The following is a 16,959-nucleotide window of genomic DNA, read 5'->3' as shown; positions in this document are numbered from 1 at the left end:
CTGTTTGGTTCACTTTTGAGTGAATAAATGTGTTTTTAAAAATCAATCAAAATCTTTCTTTCTTTCTTTCCTCTCCCTCAGTCATGTCTGTCCCATCTCTAACAACTGAAAGTAAAATAAAATAAAATAAATAATAATAACAATAAATAATAATAAGGTCAATCAAATTGACCAATATGGCAAGGCCATGATCATCCACTTGGTAAAGTAAATCCATTGGGCATCATTCTTGGCCTTCAGACAGTAAATCTGATGGCTAAAAAAACAAATAAAACCGTGCATTCAGATCATAATTATGATTGCAAAAGGATTGAAAAAAAAAACACACAGTAAAGATAGCATTATTTTACTTTAAAGCTATACTAAATGAAGCCAATCATATATCCTGGAAAAAAAAAACTTGTGCGAGTATTTATTTTTTCTCTGACAACTTTTAACTTTTACTTCCTACATTTTGACAGAAATATTTGTATTTTCTATTTCTTATACATACATACATACATACATACACACACACACACACATATATGTATATATAAAAGCAATGAATTTATATATATTTATTGCTTGATAATTTAATGTACAATAAAAGATATTTTATAATTAAATATTTCAAAATGAACAATCGCTTTATTCATAAATACTTCAAATGGAATGGATTTTAAGAAAAAGGGATTAAACTCAATAACAACCTGACTTCAAAATTAACTGAAAATTAATAAATTCAAATAAAAAATAACAATAGAAGAATATAGTTTTTAATTTTGGCTGCCATGTCACAGTCACGGCGACATCACTGAATTCTCTTTGATGACAGCTGCAGATGTTCTCTGTTCAGAACTGAAGAAGCTTCTCGGATGAGAGGTGAAACGTCTGGACTTCTTTAGGTTGCTTGAAGACGTTGCACCTCTCATCCAAGAAGCTTCTTCAGTTCTCTGTTCAGAACTGAAGAAGCTTCTCGGATGAGAGGTGCAACATCTTCAAGCAACTTAAAGAAGTCCAGACACGTTTCTTTACAAGCTCCTTTGACTACGATGACCTGGATGACTGAGAACCTTCACAGACAATAACATCTGTCTGCTGTGAGGAAGTGACATGAACACATTCCATCTGTGTCACTAGCTCACCCCCAACCAGTCGCGGCAGATGGCTGCCCCTTCCTGAGCCTGGTTCTGCCGGAGGTCTCTGCCTGTTAACAGGCAGTTTTTCCTCCCAACTGTCGCCAAGTGCTTGCTCATAGGGGGTCCTCTGATTGTTGGGTTTCTCTGTAATATTGTAGGGCCTTTACCTTACAATATAAAGTGCCTTGAAGCAGCGTCTTGTCAACAGGTATTTTGCAAATAAAATGTAATTGACATTTTAATTGACTGAACTGATTTCCTTTGGTTTATTAAGTCTGAGTGGTTGTATTTGAGCACTTTTGATCGACTTATATTCATTGTATTCATTCCTTAAAACCAGGTACTAATTCAAAACTTTCCACAGTGATTTTAAAACCTTAGCAAAGAGCAAAGGCAGGAAGTACCAAAGTACTTCCTGCCTTTACTTAGTTACTTAGTTACAAATACTTAGTATAAAGTATGTTTGGGGAGTGTGATTGTGTGTACAGTGTCTATTTGTGTCTGTCTCCACGTTGGGTGAGTGCCAAGTATTTATTTGTCTGTGTGTGTGCCTGTTCATCTGTGTCTATATGTCAGGTTGGGTCTGAGACTCCACCTCTCTGGGTACATCTCAGGCCCTCCAAGGTATGGAGGCCTATCTCCCCTCACCACACTCGCTGCCAGGTGACCCCTTGTCTGGGGCTCTCCTCAGCTCTTCCCAGGAGGGTGGCACGGTTGCCCTTCCGATGGTCCTCTTTGGGTGTGTGCACACAGGTGTACGCATGGGTGTTCACAGACACAAACTACACCTTTCTTGGCTGCTACCTCAAAGCACATTGCGTGCTGTTGATGTTGCGTGCTGCACAATAACATTCAGTGTTTAGTATCTACTGTCATTTACTCTTAGCTAGATTATTGCAATGGTGTTGTGTTTATTATGTTGCTCTCTTTTTTGTTTGTTTTCTCTTCTGATTTTTCTTCTCTCAACAGGTGATCCAGATTATTTTTTTGAAGTGCCCTTTCTCACTGTCTCTCTTCCCATCTGTTTTTCCTTCCCTCCCTCTCTTTCTTTCTTTCTCCCTTTCCTATCCCTCAGTCATGTCTGTCCCATCTCTAACAACCGAAAATAAAATAAATGATAATATGGCAAGGCCATGATGATCCACTTGGTAAAACAAATCCATTGGGCATCATTCTTGGCCTTCCGACAATAATTCTGACTGCTACAGAACCAAACAGGACTGGCAAAAAAACAAGGTTACAGGTAACTCTGTTAAAATTTAATGTAAGCCATGATATGGAGACACTTTTATCTGATGAATTTTTTTTCTGTGTGTCGTCAGCTCCGTTAATTCAATAATACGAGATAGCCACTGTGATGTTGGTTCAACGAGTCATCCAGTGTCGCTCTGCTTGGCTGCCAACACATAATTTTTCTGGAAATATTAACTCATTGTATTTGTTTATCGCTTGCTGATTTGATATTCCTATTAAGGGGGCGCACAGAATTATGATTGCAAATAACATGTAGTAATTCAGTTTAGCAAGAAAAGTCTTTGCACCACAACAATAACAGGGGACAAAATACATTCAGGCACGTTTGTTATCATCAAAACTATAATATGTAACAAAGACAACAGAAAGCTGTTGAGCTCTTGTTCTTATGCTCTGCTCTTAGTCTTTCAAGATGTTTTTAATAAACTGCATTAAAACCAATTTTAAAGTAATAAAATGCTTTTATTCTGCATTGAACCATCACAAGAACAATTTAGCCACTTTTAAAAATAACTTTGAATTTACAGCAGTGCAAAGGTCTCCTTGAGACAGCTGCCGCACGATGAGTGGGAGGCTTATTAAAAGCATGTTTTTACTGTCGTTCCTCCAGCATTGCAGCGTTGCCCAGTCCAAATCCTTTGGGGCCAAAGTTTTTGGCATAACAAACTGCAGAGAAAAACGAGAATTGACTGAGTCAATAATCAACATTTAGAGGTAGTTTTCAAATATGACCTGTGTGTACTGTGTGCTGCTTTGGTTTTTTCCTGTAGTTCTGGTTAAATATTAAATGTTCTGGTTTTAAAGTGCAATGAAGATAAACAAGAACCATCTTTACAATGTGTGTGTGTTTGTGTGTGTGTATGTGTACCTTTGCAGTACAGCTCTCCATCCTTATCTGTCACTGTGGTCGACTCGAGGCTTTTACCACACAGAACGCAGCGGAAGCAGGTTTTATGCCAAGGCTAAAGACGCACATATTTGTGATTATTAATAACAAAGTGCTACAAAGTTCCTTACATGATATTGTCACACAGTGGAACTTTATATTTATCTTTTATATTGGTTTCATTTCGATTTTTTTTAGTTTATTTGCGAGTTTAGTTTTTATTGCATGATTTTATTCTTCTGTTTGTATTGCATGGTTTTTGGTGTTTTATTTGACATTGTTTTAATCCACTGTGGATTGGCTGAGCATGGGACAATTAGCTGATAGGGATCACCTGCTGAGGTATGGGTATGTCCAGAGGTGGCCTATCAGCTGTGTAAAGACCTAAGGCAGGCTAGCTGAGCACTGGAGGAGAGAAGCCCCAGACATGAAGAGGAATGCAAGAAGGCCAGGTGAAAAAGAGTTGGGAGACAGTGGGAGACTGTTGCGAGAAGTGCAACAGTGGGAGGCGCTGCATGTAATCGACCGCCGGGCAGATGTGTACCTCTGCCTGCATATGTGAGTAACACTCTCCCCACTGTCGTATGACGGGCACAGCCGTTTTGGGAAAGGGCCGCCATAGTTATAAGCCAGGGCCTCTTCCGGGATGATTGCTCTGGCCCCTATTTATTTATTTACAGGACGCGGACGTGAGGGGAGCTGTGGTGGCATCGCATGAGGGACTCCGATGCAGAATGCGAGCTGGGCTGGGATGTGATGGGCCCAGTGAAGGGACAAGAGGCGGATAGGAGGATGCTCCTCGTCTGCCTGAGATGAGGCTGGCGTGGACTCCGCTCTGGGGAAGGAATTCCTGGCCAGCTGGTGGACCCATAAGGAACATGTGGCACACTTACATCAGGCGCTAAGCCTTGATTTCATCGTTAAGTGGCCTAAAGAGTCCAAACTGATTGGGTTGGGGGTTTTTTTTTGGTATTGTGTCTTTGATTTTTGGTGTACCCAATAATCAGCAATAAAAACATACATCTAGAAGAGATACAAGATGTGAATTTAAATTGTTTGTCTGATTGGGCAACAGCAAGTAACTTTGAATTTAAGTCATACTTTAGATGCACACAAAGAATAACAGGATGGTCCTCACCTTCCCTGCTCCCATCACCTTCTCTGCTGCATAGACTGCTTTGGAGCATCGAGGGCAGCGATCTGAACTTCCAAACTTCTGGGACAATTTATTGGCGGTGGATTTTGAGGAGGCTGGTCGAGGTTTGGAGCTAGAAAAGAAATGCTGTGTGGTCAAAGTAGATTTTTTAAAGCAATTTTTCTCTTTAAGGTTATTTGCCTCTGCACCACTGTTTCGGTCATGGTTAAGGTTAAGGTTATAAGGTGCTCTGTCTTTATCTGTCATGAACACTTACTCATGAGGCTGAGGGCCTGCATCCTGTCCAGGAGGATCAGAGCTCAGAGCGCCAGCTCCTTGCCCGTACCCATATCCTTTCGGCCCGTACTTTTTGCCATAACAGGACTTGCAGTAAATCTCAGACTCATGCGCTGCAACTGTTGTACTGTCCAGCCCCTTTCTGCAGCTCACTTGTGTGAAGGAAACACACACATTTAGTACCATGCTGACCATGAGACTGTGTGAGATGTTTTCAGTAGAATGTCATGGTGGTATAATGGAGGTTAAATAAAGCACCCACCTAGCTAGTGTTATCAGTCAGCAGTAACATTACACATAGTCTGATGTCTTGTATTTCTATTTGTAGAAAGAGAGGGGATCATGAGGTGAAAGTTCGAGAAAAGATGAAGACTCAGAAGATGGGTGAGCTTTTCACAGAGGCCTTTCTGAGCTCCCAGTGGAACAATCTAGCAGTCACACAGGCTACTGACCAGCTGGAGAGTGTATGTTTTGGTGTAGGGGACAGTAAACTGGGAAAGTAAACTGTCACTGAGTGATCCAGTTAAGCACTTGTGGCTGTATGAAATCAGCAAGCAAGCCAAACAGAAGCAGGGTGGAAGAATCAAAGAAGCTTTGCAGGCAGGTCATTAAACACAGAAAAATACAGAGGGACTGCTGAGTAATGATGCAGGCCCAGATGGGATACACAAAGGTGAATGGAAGGAGGAAAATAGCTGGGGGGGTTTTACGTGTAAATTACTTCTATCACATATCTGCATGATTCTCCAGATCCACCATGACACCCTCTGTTGGGGCAGTGCGGGTCTGCTTACTGCAGATGAAGCAAGTCTTGTGGAAGCTTCTTGCATTACACTGGATCTCCTCTGCATGGTACACTGTCTTCTCACAGGCTGCACATTTGGCTCCTCCTCCCCAGTTTGGCATCTTCAAGAGTAAATCAAAATAAATAAATAAAGGAGTTCAAACAATCTATTGATCTGTTGTCTTGTTTTCCAGGCTAGAACTGAAATGTAAATATGATTTCAATTCCCAATTTGGATTTGAAACACCCTCTCTACTTTTAAGACTCTGCTTAAAACCTTCCTTTTTGATAAAGTTAGCCTGGATCAGGTGACCCTGAATCCTACTCTGCATTAGGCCTAGGCTGCAGAGGGTTTCCTATAATGCACTGAGCATTTCTTCTTCCCTCACTCTTTACACTCACTATGTTTTTATACACCACTCGCCTAAGGTTGGTCTTCTTTTTTCAATTCAGTTGAATTCAATTATTTTATTTATACAATTATTTTATTTATACAGCCCCAAATCAAAACAACAGTCCCCTCAAGGAGTTTTTTTTCTGTCTTACTTCCTTCAACCCCAACTGCTCTCAGCAGATAGCTGCCCTTTGGTATGCCATGTTTTGTTGGAGCTTTCTTGTTAAAAGGGAATTTTTCCTTCCCACTGTTGTTGGCATGTGCTTACTCATAGACAAGTAAAACATCGTGCAATTAAATCAGTGTTAATGTAAGGACTGACTTGATTTCCAGTATTCTGTACATGTATGTAATCATATTAAAAATCCAATTCAATTCAGTTTTATTTATGTAGCACCAAATCACAACAATAGTCACCTCTTTTTTATATTGTTAGGTAATGACCCTACAATAATACAGAGAAAACATCAACAGTCAGATGACCTCCTATGACAGTGGTTCCCAAACTTTTTTGCTAGGCCCCCCTTTGTTTCCAAGAAAAATCTTCGCACCCCCCACCACCTAACACACACCCATATTTTGTTTTCAAACTCCATTGCGGTTTATTTCACACCTCAAACATTTAGTAAACGATTGAACAAAAAAGTAAACTGCAATAAATTACAGGTAGTCATTTACTACTAGTAAATTAGTAGTAATAAACTACTAACTTTGTGAACCTACACCTTTGAAAACGCAGCTGTTTCTATGCGTTTGAGCCTTTCGTCCACACGTAAACGGCACTTCGAATCACCGAAAACTGAGATTTTTTAAAAACTCTGTTTTTGCGTTTTGTGTGGACGAGGAATACAGTTTGTCACGCAATGTGAAAGGTATGTGCCTTTTCCTACGTCAGACTGTGCGCCATGTTATGGTTTACATGAGATGAATTGCAGATAGAGACAAAATACTGTTACTGCTAATCTTAATATCTTCAGTTTTTACATGCTTACATATAGACTACACACGCAGTTACTCTCCCTCCAATTAGAAAAGCAGAGGCCTCATGGTGTAATTTTACTTGTAGTTGTTTTCTCCTGTGTAATAATATTCAACATCGCTATCAATACATTTTTTTAAATGTCTCTCTGTGCAAAATGGGTTAAAAAACATAAACAACTGTGGCATACTGTTTGTCAGTGATTTGGACAGGGGGGACAAATTACGGCAAGATCAGCCTGACATTATTTGTATCCCGCTGTAACTTTACTGTATAAACAGCTAACATCTCCAAAATTTCAGGATTAGTTAGTCATTATAAGAAGTGTTTGTGAACTAAAAATCAAGAATGTGGGATACTGTTCGTGATTTGGAGAGCCCAGCGTGTGCTCCCGACAGGGAAAACCAATTCTGCAGGGGAGACCTACCTTGGCACTTGTGCAGGTGAAGCCAAAGGGCAGACATGCTTCACCATTTTTCTAGTTTTTGTTTTAGAATGAAGTTGGAAACATATTTGACGATGCTTCATCTCCTGCTTTGCGTTTGTGTGGAAGCCCCGTCAAAAAGCTCTCCGTAATGCTTGCAGGGTCCAAGCTTTCTTTTTTTTTTTCTTATCTTTTCATACCGCCACTGCCCCCCCACCAGCCCCCTCCTCGGTAATGGCTCTGGGCTCTGCTCCTCCCCAAGGAGCGGGCCCAGCACTTTGGGAATCTCTGTTTTAGAGGATCTACCTTATCTACATTTTTACATTTATAAAATTTGAAAGAGGATACTATACTGAATTTAAAAAAGGTTAAAAATCATCTCCTCACCTAAACAAACAAATAAAATCTCTATGTTTTCTGGTGGTTGTGTGTGTGTAATCTCTATGTGTACATTCCTGCATGTACGTGAATACACGTCGTCAGGGTTACGAAGATTTCAAATCAAATCAAATCAGTTCTGATATTGTCTCACTGCGATGTGTCAGTTTTTAACTCTAACATCCATCCTAACATTTACTCAGGAATGGCAGCTCTGCCCTCGCTGGCGTTCTGTCTGACATCCCAGTTTGCACTAATATCAAAGGCTGCCCATCACCTCACAGCATTGGTATGTGATATTCCAGGAACAGGGGCTTAACTGTCATATTGGACAGACAAAAGCTGAGCTGTCTCTCCTTCAAATTACACTGAAAACAACTGAATATTACTGAGACAGATCCTAAATTTCACGTGAAAGTGCCGCCAGCCGTTCATGGTTGTGTATAATAAATGCGTCAATGTAAACAGAGTTCTAGCAAGAAAAATTAAAGTAGTAAGTAAAAGTATCATCGAGTACTTTACTTAGCTTGGAGTAACTACTCAAACCCTGAAAGGGAGCTTTAATACAAAAGGTAGCAGGTCCTTACCTTGACTCCAAGCTTGCTTCTGTGGCTGACTGGTGATGAGCGCTTCTGGGCTGTTTAAATACTGTCTCACCATCACCACGGTCCACTGGTGACACTTCAATGAAAGTATCCTCCTAAAATAACTTGTGACTAAGCAGGGCCCTCTGACCCTTCATCACAAGCTGAAAGAGGCCTGAACATCAGCCACTCAGATATTTGCTCTGCCCTCAGACAGAGTGCGGGAAAGTCTGACTACCAGCAGAGAAGCATTACAGGATTATATGCATGAACGGTGTATTTAAATATAACTATTGGTTGCACCACTGATGGTGAACACATGGCTGAGCTGCGGTAGTGACCTGGTGATCTTCACATCTAGTTGTAGGGTCGTGGGGTGTCATGCAATTGTTGGACGTTTCATTCTAATATTTAGGATCTTCACCATACAATATAAATTGCCATGAGGTGACTGTTACTGTGAACTGGTGCTATATAAATATAACTGAATTGAAATGAATTGCAGAACAAATGTTAAAGATTGGTCCTAAGCTTCCGACAAGGGAAAGTAAACACAGCTTGTCACAGACGTTTGAATCACGTCAGATCTCTTTACTTATTCTACTGAAGTGATACTTCATACTTAAGCTCAAGAGAGAAGGCTTTCAGGACTGTCTCCAGTCAGCTGCTAGGCCATCAAGAGATAAGAGCCTAAAAATATCTCATGAACAAGTAGCAAATGGACATATGAAATTGAACAGAATAGAATAGCCAGTAAACAAAATCAATATGAATCTGTCCACAACAGATCCACGTAAAGTAGCTTAATTAATTTAACATTTTTATGTTAATGCATTCTGTTTAATAAAATTTAACTTCAGAAGCTCTGGTGACAAATTAAAGAAAACAAAAACAAAGTGCAGAGTAAAGAGTAGAGCTTCAAGATTGAGCAATCAAGACCATGTACTGGAAGCCTATGGGGGGACAGTACCCTCACTGGTTTTTTTGACGATAGTAATACAGAGCCAGCTAATGTATCTATCCAAAATCTGCACATCTGCTAACTATTTCTTTGAAATCATTTTAATACTTAAACTCTTCTGTGAGCCCCTTGTGTCTTATGGGTGGGGGCCTCATAATCCCAGGACAGACCGTTCCTATTACGATATAAAGGTTTCATCTTAGGATAAAGGTCAGAAATCTGCAGTGGATCCTTCAAACTATGAAAGCAGATGATCAAGACCCAGAAATAATGTGCTAGTGCCGTTTCCCAGTTTTAAAAATAGTTTTAGACCCACCTGTGCCACTGGCACCAGTGGGAAGGAAAAACTTTTGACCTCCAGCAGAACCAGGCTCAGGGTGGGGCAGCCATCTGCCACAAACAACTGGGGATGAAGGGATTTAGAGAGGGAATGTAAATGCGATCTGTTCATAAGTTGGCGACGACGGCGACAAAGGATGCATTTTTTTCTTTTCTTTTTTACAAAATACATATTTAAAATTTATTAAGCATTTTTAAATTTAGCAGGACATCAGATACAAGTGTAATTTTCTTATAAATTAATCTCACAATTTCTCATTTGTCTTAGGATGTCTTACAAATATTCACAGGTTCTCAGCAATTCCATTCAAGGGGTAACAGTTAACATGTACATGCCGTATGTGCAAAAGTGATCTTGCTAGATTTTACTCGAGTGCTGATGTCATTTTACTAGTACTGACAAACTGAAAAAGGGAATAAAAATATCCATATTAGCAGAAATGGAAAAACAAAGCAAACAAAAAAAACCCAAAACAAACAAATAAAAAATATCTTATTCTTACATTTCTCCCCATGCCATTCTATTCCTGTGAAACAGACCACATAAGCATCACAATGAGCACGACGGTAGTGTTGATGAATATCGGGATAAACCTGCTTTTTTAGAGCTGGCTGTCATAAGAATGAAGGCAGTGAAGCTGCTGTGAAATGTTTTCAGAGGTAATGAATACTGTGTAAATGCTAAACAGGTTAAAAAGGGGGAGAAAAAAAAACACCCATCCACCCACAACATAAACAACACCCACACACACAAATATGTACTCTAAGATCCTTCAGGGCCCTCAGGACTCATCAGTGGTAACGTCCAGCTTTCTTTGAGGGATGTGTACAGTTTTGGTGGATGATTGTCCGGCAGTGTTTACTACAGCAGCCAGAGGCGAAAGGGAGACCGGTGTGTGAAAGAAGCTGTGCTGGGGGACCCCGCTCCCTTTAGGGGTGGCCATCAGGGGCTAGAAAACAGACAATAATTAGTTAGACTAATATTTCTCAACCAAATTAGTATATTCATTTCATTGATCTTATATGAACACTAAATCCTATCACCTCAATAATAAAACACTTGTTTCAGGTCTAATCAGACAATCAGAAGCACCTCTCTCAAACTGTTAAATCAGTGAGACAACTGAAACTAACTCAAAAACACCGCCAAGAAAACTGATGACATGCATGTAAATCCATGTGTGCCATGAAGTCTGAAAGCAGAACAGATTAAGTCTGGTTTAGAGGCCCACGCTGTTTGTTTATACCTGCTGTACACCGATCAGGGCCACTTGATGTGGGGATACAGTCTGCTGAATGTGCACAGGGGACAGAGGTTTGATGAAAACCATGGCCCTCTGCTGCAGAGTCAGGGGGCTCGGCAATGGACTGGTCAGGGTGTTGGCACGCTCTGGAGTCTGAGGTGTAGCAAATGCACTTCCTGGGCTGGAGCTGGAGATCAGACCGAGGTTCTGCAGGGTGAAGTTTAAGATGGCAGGACTGGGACTGTTGAGGCGGTGGGCTTGCTGGGTGGCCTGTGGAGAGGCTGCGTTAGCGGGTCTTTGAAGCCGAAGGTTGGTGGGCGTAATCTCCTGGGCTGGGGCAGGTCTGGAGCCTGTAGACAGAGTAAAAGTCAGTTCTGTTGTTTGGATGTTGTTTATGCAATCTTTACTGTGCTGCACACAATGATAACTGGAGACCTAACATTTTCTTGACAGTTTAAGTATAAAATCTATGTACAGTCAGAGCTCGAGCAGCACATTTAATAAAATATTTACCTGCAGTTGGTGTTTGGTAGATGTTGGGAGGTGAGATCTTGTTGCTTTCTGCTCCTGAACTTTGAACTTCCTTGTAGCTGATGAGGGACTGCTGGGAGATTGGGATCAAGTATCCAGCTGGGATTAAAGTCTGGATAGGTAGAGTAGAACAAAAGAAAATCAACAAATGAACACCTACTAACAGATCATCCTCTGATCCTTGAAGTTCTTTTAGCACTTCTACCTCAGCATGAAGCTGTCTGGGTGTGAGGGGAACAGCCCTGACCGGTGTTAATCCCGCCTCGCTGTCAGAATTTGCCACCTTCTCTTCTCTGTCCAGTAGGAGTTCCAAACTCTGCTCTAATGTCTGATTGGCTACAGCCCCGCCGGGGGTGTTGACAAACTCTGGGTCCAGGTGGAGGGCGCGAGGCGAGGGCCGACTGGCGAGCTGACCGACACGACGGGCCTTTAGGCGGGCCTGCAGGATCTCACAGAGCTTTGGCGAGGTGTCCTAGGAGGTGAACAAAGACAGGCGCTGAGAAATGAACAGTGCGGGGTGATACAGTTACATAGTTCTGTGTTGGTTATTACCAGATTATTACATAAATGGCACATTTAAGTTTTCTCACCTTAAAGGTGGGGTCAGACCTCTTAGCTTTAGAGGGGCTGCCCTCGGATGCCAACTCTGAACGCAGCCTTTTGACCCCCGAGGGACTTGCATCGGCAGCTGTGTGGCTCTTAGCTGCCGACTGGCCATTTGGGCTCTGCCCAGTCTTATCCTCAAAAGTCATAGAGCGCACTGCCAGGCTAGTTGGCTGCGGCCTGGCCAGAGGGTTTGACCTGAGCGAAGAAGGGTTCAAATACACGGCGTAGGGCCCGCTCCCTCGCTGCTGAGGTAACAGTACAGGGATCAGGGGCGAACACTGCGCGGGGATGTAGGCAACAGACCCTGATGGCTGTGCTGCCAGCAGGGCGTGTGGGATCGGGTTGGCAGTAGTATTGACTGCCTGCTCCTGAGTTGGAGGTTGTAACGGTATACGAGATGGTTCCACTGAAGTAGGAGTGGGAAGCTGTAACACGTAACCTGTGTTTGCCTCTGCAGCAGCAGGCTTTAGGCCTACATCTCCAGTCCTGCAACACAAGCAGGACAATCATTTAAATGTTTTATGTTCTTTTTAAAAGTGGATGCTCACATTGAAACATGACAAAATGTTTAATATAATGAGGTAAGTTTGTGCACGTGCAAGCAATCTCTGTGGGTCAAAAGCCAAATAAGGTAAAACGTACAGAGTTATTACTGAAGATTTAGCTTAGGATGAGTGACAGACTAAATGGAACTAAACTTACACTGACTCCTGGTCGAGTTCAATCTTACAAATAGCAGCAAGCTGGGCCATTTTGTTTGGGAAGTCACTGTTCACTGAGGAATCACCTGAAGACAGAAGAGTAAATTTAAAAAAAAGAAAGAAAAGAAAATTAAGAAGCTTCATTGCATCATTCATAATAATTTGCTGGAGAAGGAACTTTTTTTTAAATGAAGAAATGTCTTTTCTGCTTACTCTTGACAGGACTGCTGGGGGCCGAGTTGATCTTGCGTCGATCATCCTGAATGCTCTTGGCGAGCTTTATGAGGGACGGGTGGCGAGTGAAGCTGCATTTGGTCCCCGGTGACGAGAAGAGATTTTTGGCACAGTTGTCGGCAGACGCACGTGGTTCAAGTACGCCTTTCTTCTTGGGTGGGCATGCGGTTGAGGTGTTCTCCGAGTCTAGAGGAAGAGTTAAGTGCTAAGAAAACACAAACGCTACGACTACACCTTATAACTGAGGGCCAAATTTTCAGGGAGTTCTGGTGATACCTATGACTTGTGGGAAATCATCAAGGCCGACCCATTCGAACGCCGGTTTCCTCCCCCTTTCTTCTGCCACGTGAACTTTCTCAATGAGCTTCAGGCTTCGTAGCACATTAGCTATGTCGTACAGCCGCCGCACTTTGGCTGCAAACACACAACCAAACAGCGTTAATATCGACTAGTGAAGACACAAAACAGGAAATACACATAATCAACATTTAAAACTTCATAAGATGCCTTTACCCCCACCTCAATCATAACTGTCATAGAGTTCATGCATTGTTCACATGTATGCCACGACGCAGTCTCGATTAACCTTATACCAGGGGTGTCAAACATAAGGACCCGCCCAAGACTCCAATCTTGCCCAACTGGAGATGTTTGTAACACTTTCGACTTTTACATTTTAGACTTTTAAGTCATACATTTTACAGCTTTTCATTCTCTCTTATCTCGCTCTACTGACAAAAGAACTCCCTATCAGAATTCATACTACACCAAGTAAATAAGTAATAATACACCGTTAAATGACAGAAAGTTATTATTATTTTCAAAATCTACTGTAGAAATTTGTGTTCACATTAAACAAAACAAACAAACAAAAAAAAGAAGAAGAAATTTTGCCAATTATTTTTGTTTTTGTCATATAATTAAAGGACATCTCAAAACATCTCAGAAATGTGTGTCAATAAATGTTTTCACACCATCAGAAAAACAAGTTTCACCGGTCTGGCCCACCTAGGATTAAAGTGAGCTGTACATGCCCCACAAAGTAAAATGAGTTTGACATCCTTACACTACACCTTATTTGGATGAGGCTCTGTACTCACTCTTGAACTTGTTCTTGTCTTGATCTGCTGCTTGGTCCTCTCCAATCAGGATCTTTGCAGCCACGTCCAGACTGACCACACGAGGATTAGACACCAGAAAGAGCATGACAAACTTTTGGCTCATCACACGCAGAGATTTGTCTTTCCTACTGTTGACAGAGGCTGGACAAGACATAGGACAATAAACACAAAGGTTTGTGTTTGAACCTAACTGTTTCATTTTGTATTAGTATTTGTGTATCATCTCACAAAATTCAAAACGACAATTTTATTGTTTATATAAAAACAAAATCTTCTCCACCTGCTTTGAACTCCACTCCTGGCAGCTCCACAAAGAAGAGCTCTTTCTGTCCGTGTTCTCCGTTCTCCAAGTCCACCACCGCCACCTCGTTCTCCTTCTCCTCCCCGTCAAAGTCAAACTCCTTTTCCACAAGGCGCTGGCGGATCTGCTGCATCTGCTGGCTGTACCGGTGTTCCTCGCCCACCTGCTTCAGAATGGCCAGAGTCTCAGCCAATTTGGTTCGGCCGTGCCAGGTGTAGCGGTTCTTTGCAGAGCGGCTCACCATGTGAAGACTCTCCAGCACGTTCATGATGTCATAAATGCGTCGGCGCTCCACATCTGTGAGCGTAGGAGAAAAAATAAAATTTCTTAACTCATTAGGTAAAAGTAACTCATTGGAGGAGAAAATGAAACAAACCAGAATAAGTTACGATCATGGTGTTTTTGTGTGTGTTTTTTTGCCTAAAGCAGAACAAGTCAACTCAGATATGATGTATCATAAGAGCTATTGCTAAACAAAGTAAGTTAAGCAATCATTAGCTACAATCTATGAGCTTAATAGACATACTGAGCTCAGTGGCCACATCATCCAGGCAGATGTCATTGTTGAGGGCTGGGTTTGGGTAATCTGGATAACGTGCAAGGAACTTGTGACACAGAAGCCCCAGACTCTTCTCTTTTCTGCTAATCATTTTCTCTGACTCTTCTCCATTTTCAGGCTCCTGTAAAAAAAAGACAACAGACAAGAACAGCTTTTTTACCATCTCAACATACCAGAAGATGCCTGTGACATCAGCTCTAGTATTTTATTTGTACCTGTGTAGATTCAAGACTATCCCGCCCATCGTTGTCCATACAGAGCTCCTTTTCTCGGTTTCTGATCTCAGGACTAGCAGCGCTGATGAGCATTTTGAGGTTGGAGGTCGGTGTCCAGGGATCAACTGAACCAACTTCCCTCCCTTTTTTAGGTGTGGTGAGGGGACCCATCGTGATCTGGTTGTCCACTAAGACACCACACGAACCAGTTAATGTCTTTGGCGTTTTTGTTGTTTTTACCAATACCTGGGGTGCAACAAAACCACCATCCTGGTGAGAAAAGGAGAAGACATATTAAGATGCAAGCCTCATATTTCTTCTCTGGTTAATACTGAAATGTAAGAATAAAAAAATACGAATAAATTTTATCTAAACGTGGCCATATTATGCTGTACTTATTGAGCTTTGAATGAGACTTCTGGGTCAGTTTCCAAGTTAGCATAACAGTTCAATAAGGATCATATGAGCTATAGTTATCTAGGTATTACGTTACCTATGTTAACGGTATAGTTCAAAACAATCAAATACTTTAAGAAAAATCATATACAAAGGCAATTCACTTAAATAGCCATAAAAAATTAAACCTGCAAACCAGATTTCTTCGTTATTATATTTATAAATCTTACTTATGTATATATACATTTTTAGAGAATATCTTACCTCTTTTGGGGGTAAATATATTTGCCGGGGAACCGGCAGTGCAAACAATTATGAGTTTAATAATGTTCACGGTGTCAGTTTAACAAACACCATGACTTTTCTTCCTGGTAATTTTTGTCAAAGAAATCTTTTAAAACTGATCAAAACATGATTAATATTGGCGGTAACTGACGTACATTCCACCGAATCGCAGCCCCAACGGCAGGGCGGTACCGCCCTTTTTATCAGAAGCAGCCAATGAGAACGAGGCGCGAGGCAGCGGAGAGGAAGTTAATAGTGTCCCGCGCAGGTAAACAGTTTTTTGAAATCCTTGGCGCGGAACGTGCCTAAAGCAACAGTGACGGCTCGCTTTAACCTTTAACACGTTTTTGGCAAACAGTTAATAATTACTAAGTTCCACCATGAGGAACGATACTTTATTTTTATGCCGAGTCTGCTTTCCGGTGGAAAAACGTCCTACGGTTAAGGGTGGGCGTCACGTACGCCAGCTACGAGTGCCCACCGTCCGATAAGAAACAGTAAACCGGATAAACAAGAAACATTTCAACCAAGCCCAACTGGCTTTCAAGAAACAATAAGGACCAAAGTTTAGGCTATAAGTTGTTAGCAAATCAACACATCTACGTACAGTGCCAGTGGAAAAAAAATCCACCAACATTTACTTTCCAGCCGTCTAGATCTCGTGTGTGCTTTAATAAAGCTCCCAAACCTTAGAGAAGTACATAAACAGACTCACCTAAATCCACGAAATGTGTCTCTCTCAAAGGAAACTTGACATCTTCGCAGTAGTATGTTATGGAGTCCAGGCAGTCTGGTCCGAGCGTCAATAAGGACTTTATTATGGGACTGCGCTTCTCCGCGTGCACAGAGGCGATAGAAACGTCAAAAATCATACAAAATTACTGCAAAGTTTGCGCGCCTCAGCTTTCTCTCTTCCTCTTACGTTACTACAGTTATGAAAAGTTTGCCCAGTTGTGTCGGTGACCGGCAACATTTGGCCCGCCCAGTACGAGTATGCGCGCTCACGTCACACCCGCCCCATACCTCTTGGCGGGGAGAAAGGCGGGCCCAAATCATCTGTAGCGTCACGTAACCTTTCACCTTCCGAGCAGGAAGTTCCATTTTAAAAGGAAGTCCTTCATTTTCAGTCCAGGTTTTGTATGCAATCATTCTCAGGGGAACGTGTTTTTCTGTTTTTTGGGGTACTCAATAATGATCTACTCAAGGATAAAAAATTCACTTAACTCAGGG

The 16,959-nt window shown here is 41.7% G+C and overlaps 2 protein-coding genes across 5 annotated transcripts; both read right to left on the bottom strand.

The window, feature by feature from the left end:
• Nucleotides 1-2,822: 2,822 nt before the first annotated feature.
• Nucleotides 2,823-8,355, bottom strand: csrp3 (cysteine and glycine-rich protein 3 (cardiac LIM protein)). Of its 2 annotated transcripts, none has more exons than XM_085460725.1 (6): nt 8,240-8,355; nt 5,488-5,599; nt 4,674-4,845; nt 4,400-4,529; nt 3,244-3,337; nt 2,823-3,041 (listed from the first exon to the last, which is right to left on the bottom strand). In XM_085460725.1, the coding sequence occupies exons 2-6, from the start codon at nt 5,597-5,599 to the stop codon at nt 2,968-2,970; spliced, it is 582 nt and encodes a 193-aa protein (XP_085316851.1). In that variant the 5' UTR covers nt 8,240-8,355; the 3' UTR covers nt 2,823-2,967. The 2 variants fall into 2 exon arrangements, with proteins under 2 accessions (XP_085316851.1, XP_085316855.1); XM_085460729.1 differs by lacking the exon at nt 8,240-8,355 and adding an exon at nt 7,278-7,716.
• A 1,309-nt stretch (nt 8,356-9,664) lies between these two features.
• On the bottom strand, nt 9,665-16,642 carry e2f8 (E2F transcription factor 8). 3 transcript variants are annotated; one of them, XM_085460720.1, is made up of 13 exons: nt 15,709-15,922; nt 15,049-15,318; nt 14,801-14,954; nt 14,254-14,571; nt 13,953-14,114; nt 13,129-13,266; nt 12,832-13,038; nt 12,620-12,704; nt 11,902-12,403; nt 11,517-11,783; nt 11,294-11,423; nt 10,784-11,130; nt 9,667-10,486 (listed from the first exon to the last, which is right to left on the bottom strand). In XM_085460720.1, exons 2-13 carry the CDS (start codon nt 15,217-15,219, stop codon nt 10,319-10,321), a joined length of 2,649 nt encoding a protein of 882 aa, XP_085316846.1. In that variant the 5' UTR covers nt 15,220-15,318; nt 15,709-15,922; the 3' UTR covers nt 9,667-10,318. The 3 variants fall into 3 exon arrangements, with proteins under 3 accessions (XP_085316842.1, XP_085316834.1, XP_085316846.1); XM_085460716.1 differs by lacking the exon at nt 15,709-15,922 and adding an exon at nt 16,445-16,642 and having other exon boundaries at nt 9,665-10,486; nt 11,294-11,783; XM_085460708.1 differs by having other exon boundaries at nt 9,665-10,486; nt 11,294-11,783.
• Between the last annotated feature and the right edge of the window lie 317 nt (nt 16,643-16,959).

This window comes from Copadichromis virginalis, linkage group LG1 (genome assembly GCF_057382275.1).
Source record: "Copadichromis virginalis isolate Kocher_CV1m ecotype Utaka linkage group LG1, C_Virginalis_male_GT1.1, whole genome shotgun sequence".
Lineage (NCBI taxonomy): Eukaryota > Metazoa > Chordata > Actinopteri > Cichliformes > Cichlidae > Copadichromis > Copadichromis virginalis.
This window is presented reverse-complemented; position numbering and strand designations above follow the sequence as displayed.

Bases quoted from the DNA above. Each gene is read 5' to 3' on its own strand.
- csrp3 (XM_085460725.1), bottom strand. From the start codon at position 5,599: ATGCCAAACTGGGGAGGAGGAGCCAAATGTGCAGCCTGTGAGAAGACA. The intron at 4,846-5,487 runs GTAAGCAGACCC...CCTTCACACAAG, and splicing joins CAAGACTTGCTTCATCTGCA to TGAGCTGCAGAAAGGGGCTG. The intron at 3,042-3,243 runs GTACACATACAC...TTTTCTCTGCAG, and splicing joins TGGAGAGCTGTACTGCAAAG to TTTGTTATGCCAAAAACTTT.
- e2f8 (XM_085460716.1), bottom strand. From the start codon at position 15,219: ATGGGTCCCCTCACCACACCTAAAAAAGGGAGGGAAGTTGGTTCAGTT. The intron at 14,955-15,048 runs GTACAAATAAAA...TTTTTTTTACAG, and splicing joins ATAGTCTTGAATCTACACAG to GAGCCTGAAAATGGAGAAGA. The intron at 11,131-11,293 runs GTAAATATTTTA...CTCTGTCTACAG, and splicing joins CTACCAAACACCAACTGCAG to GCTCCAGACCTGCCCCAGCC.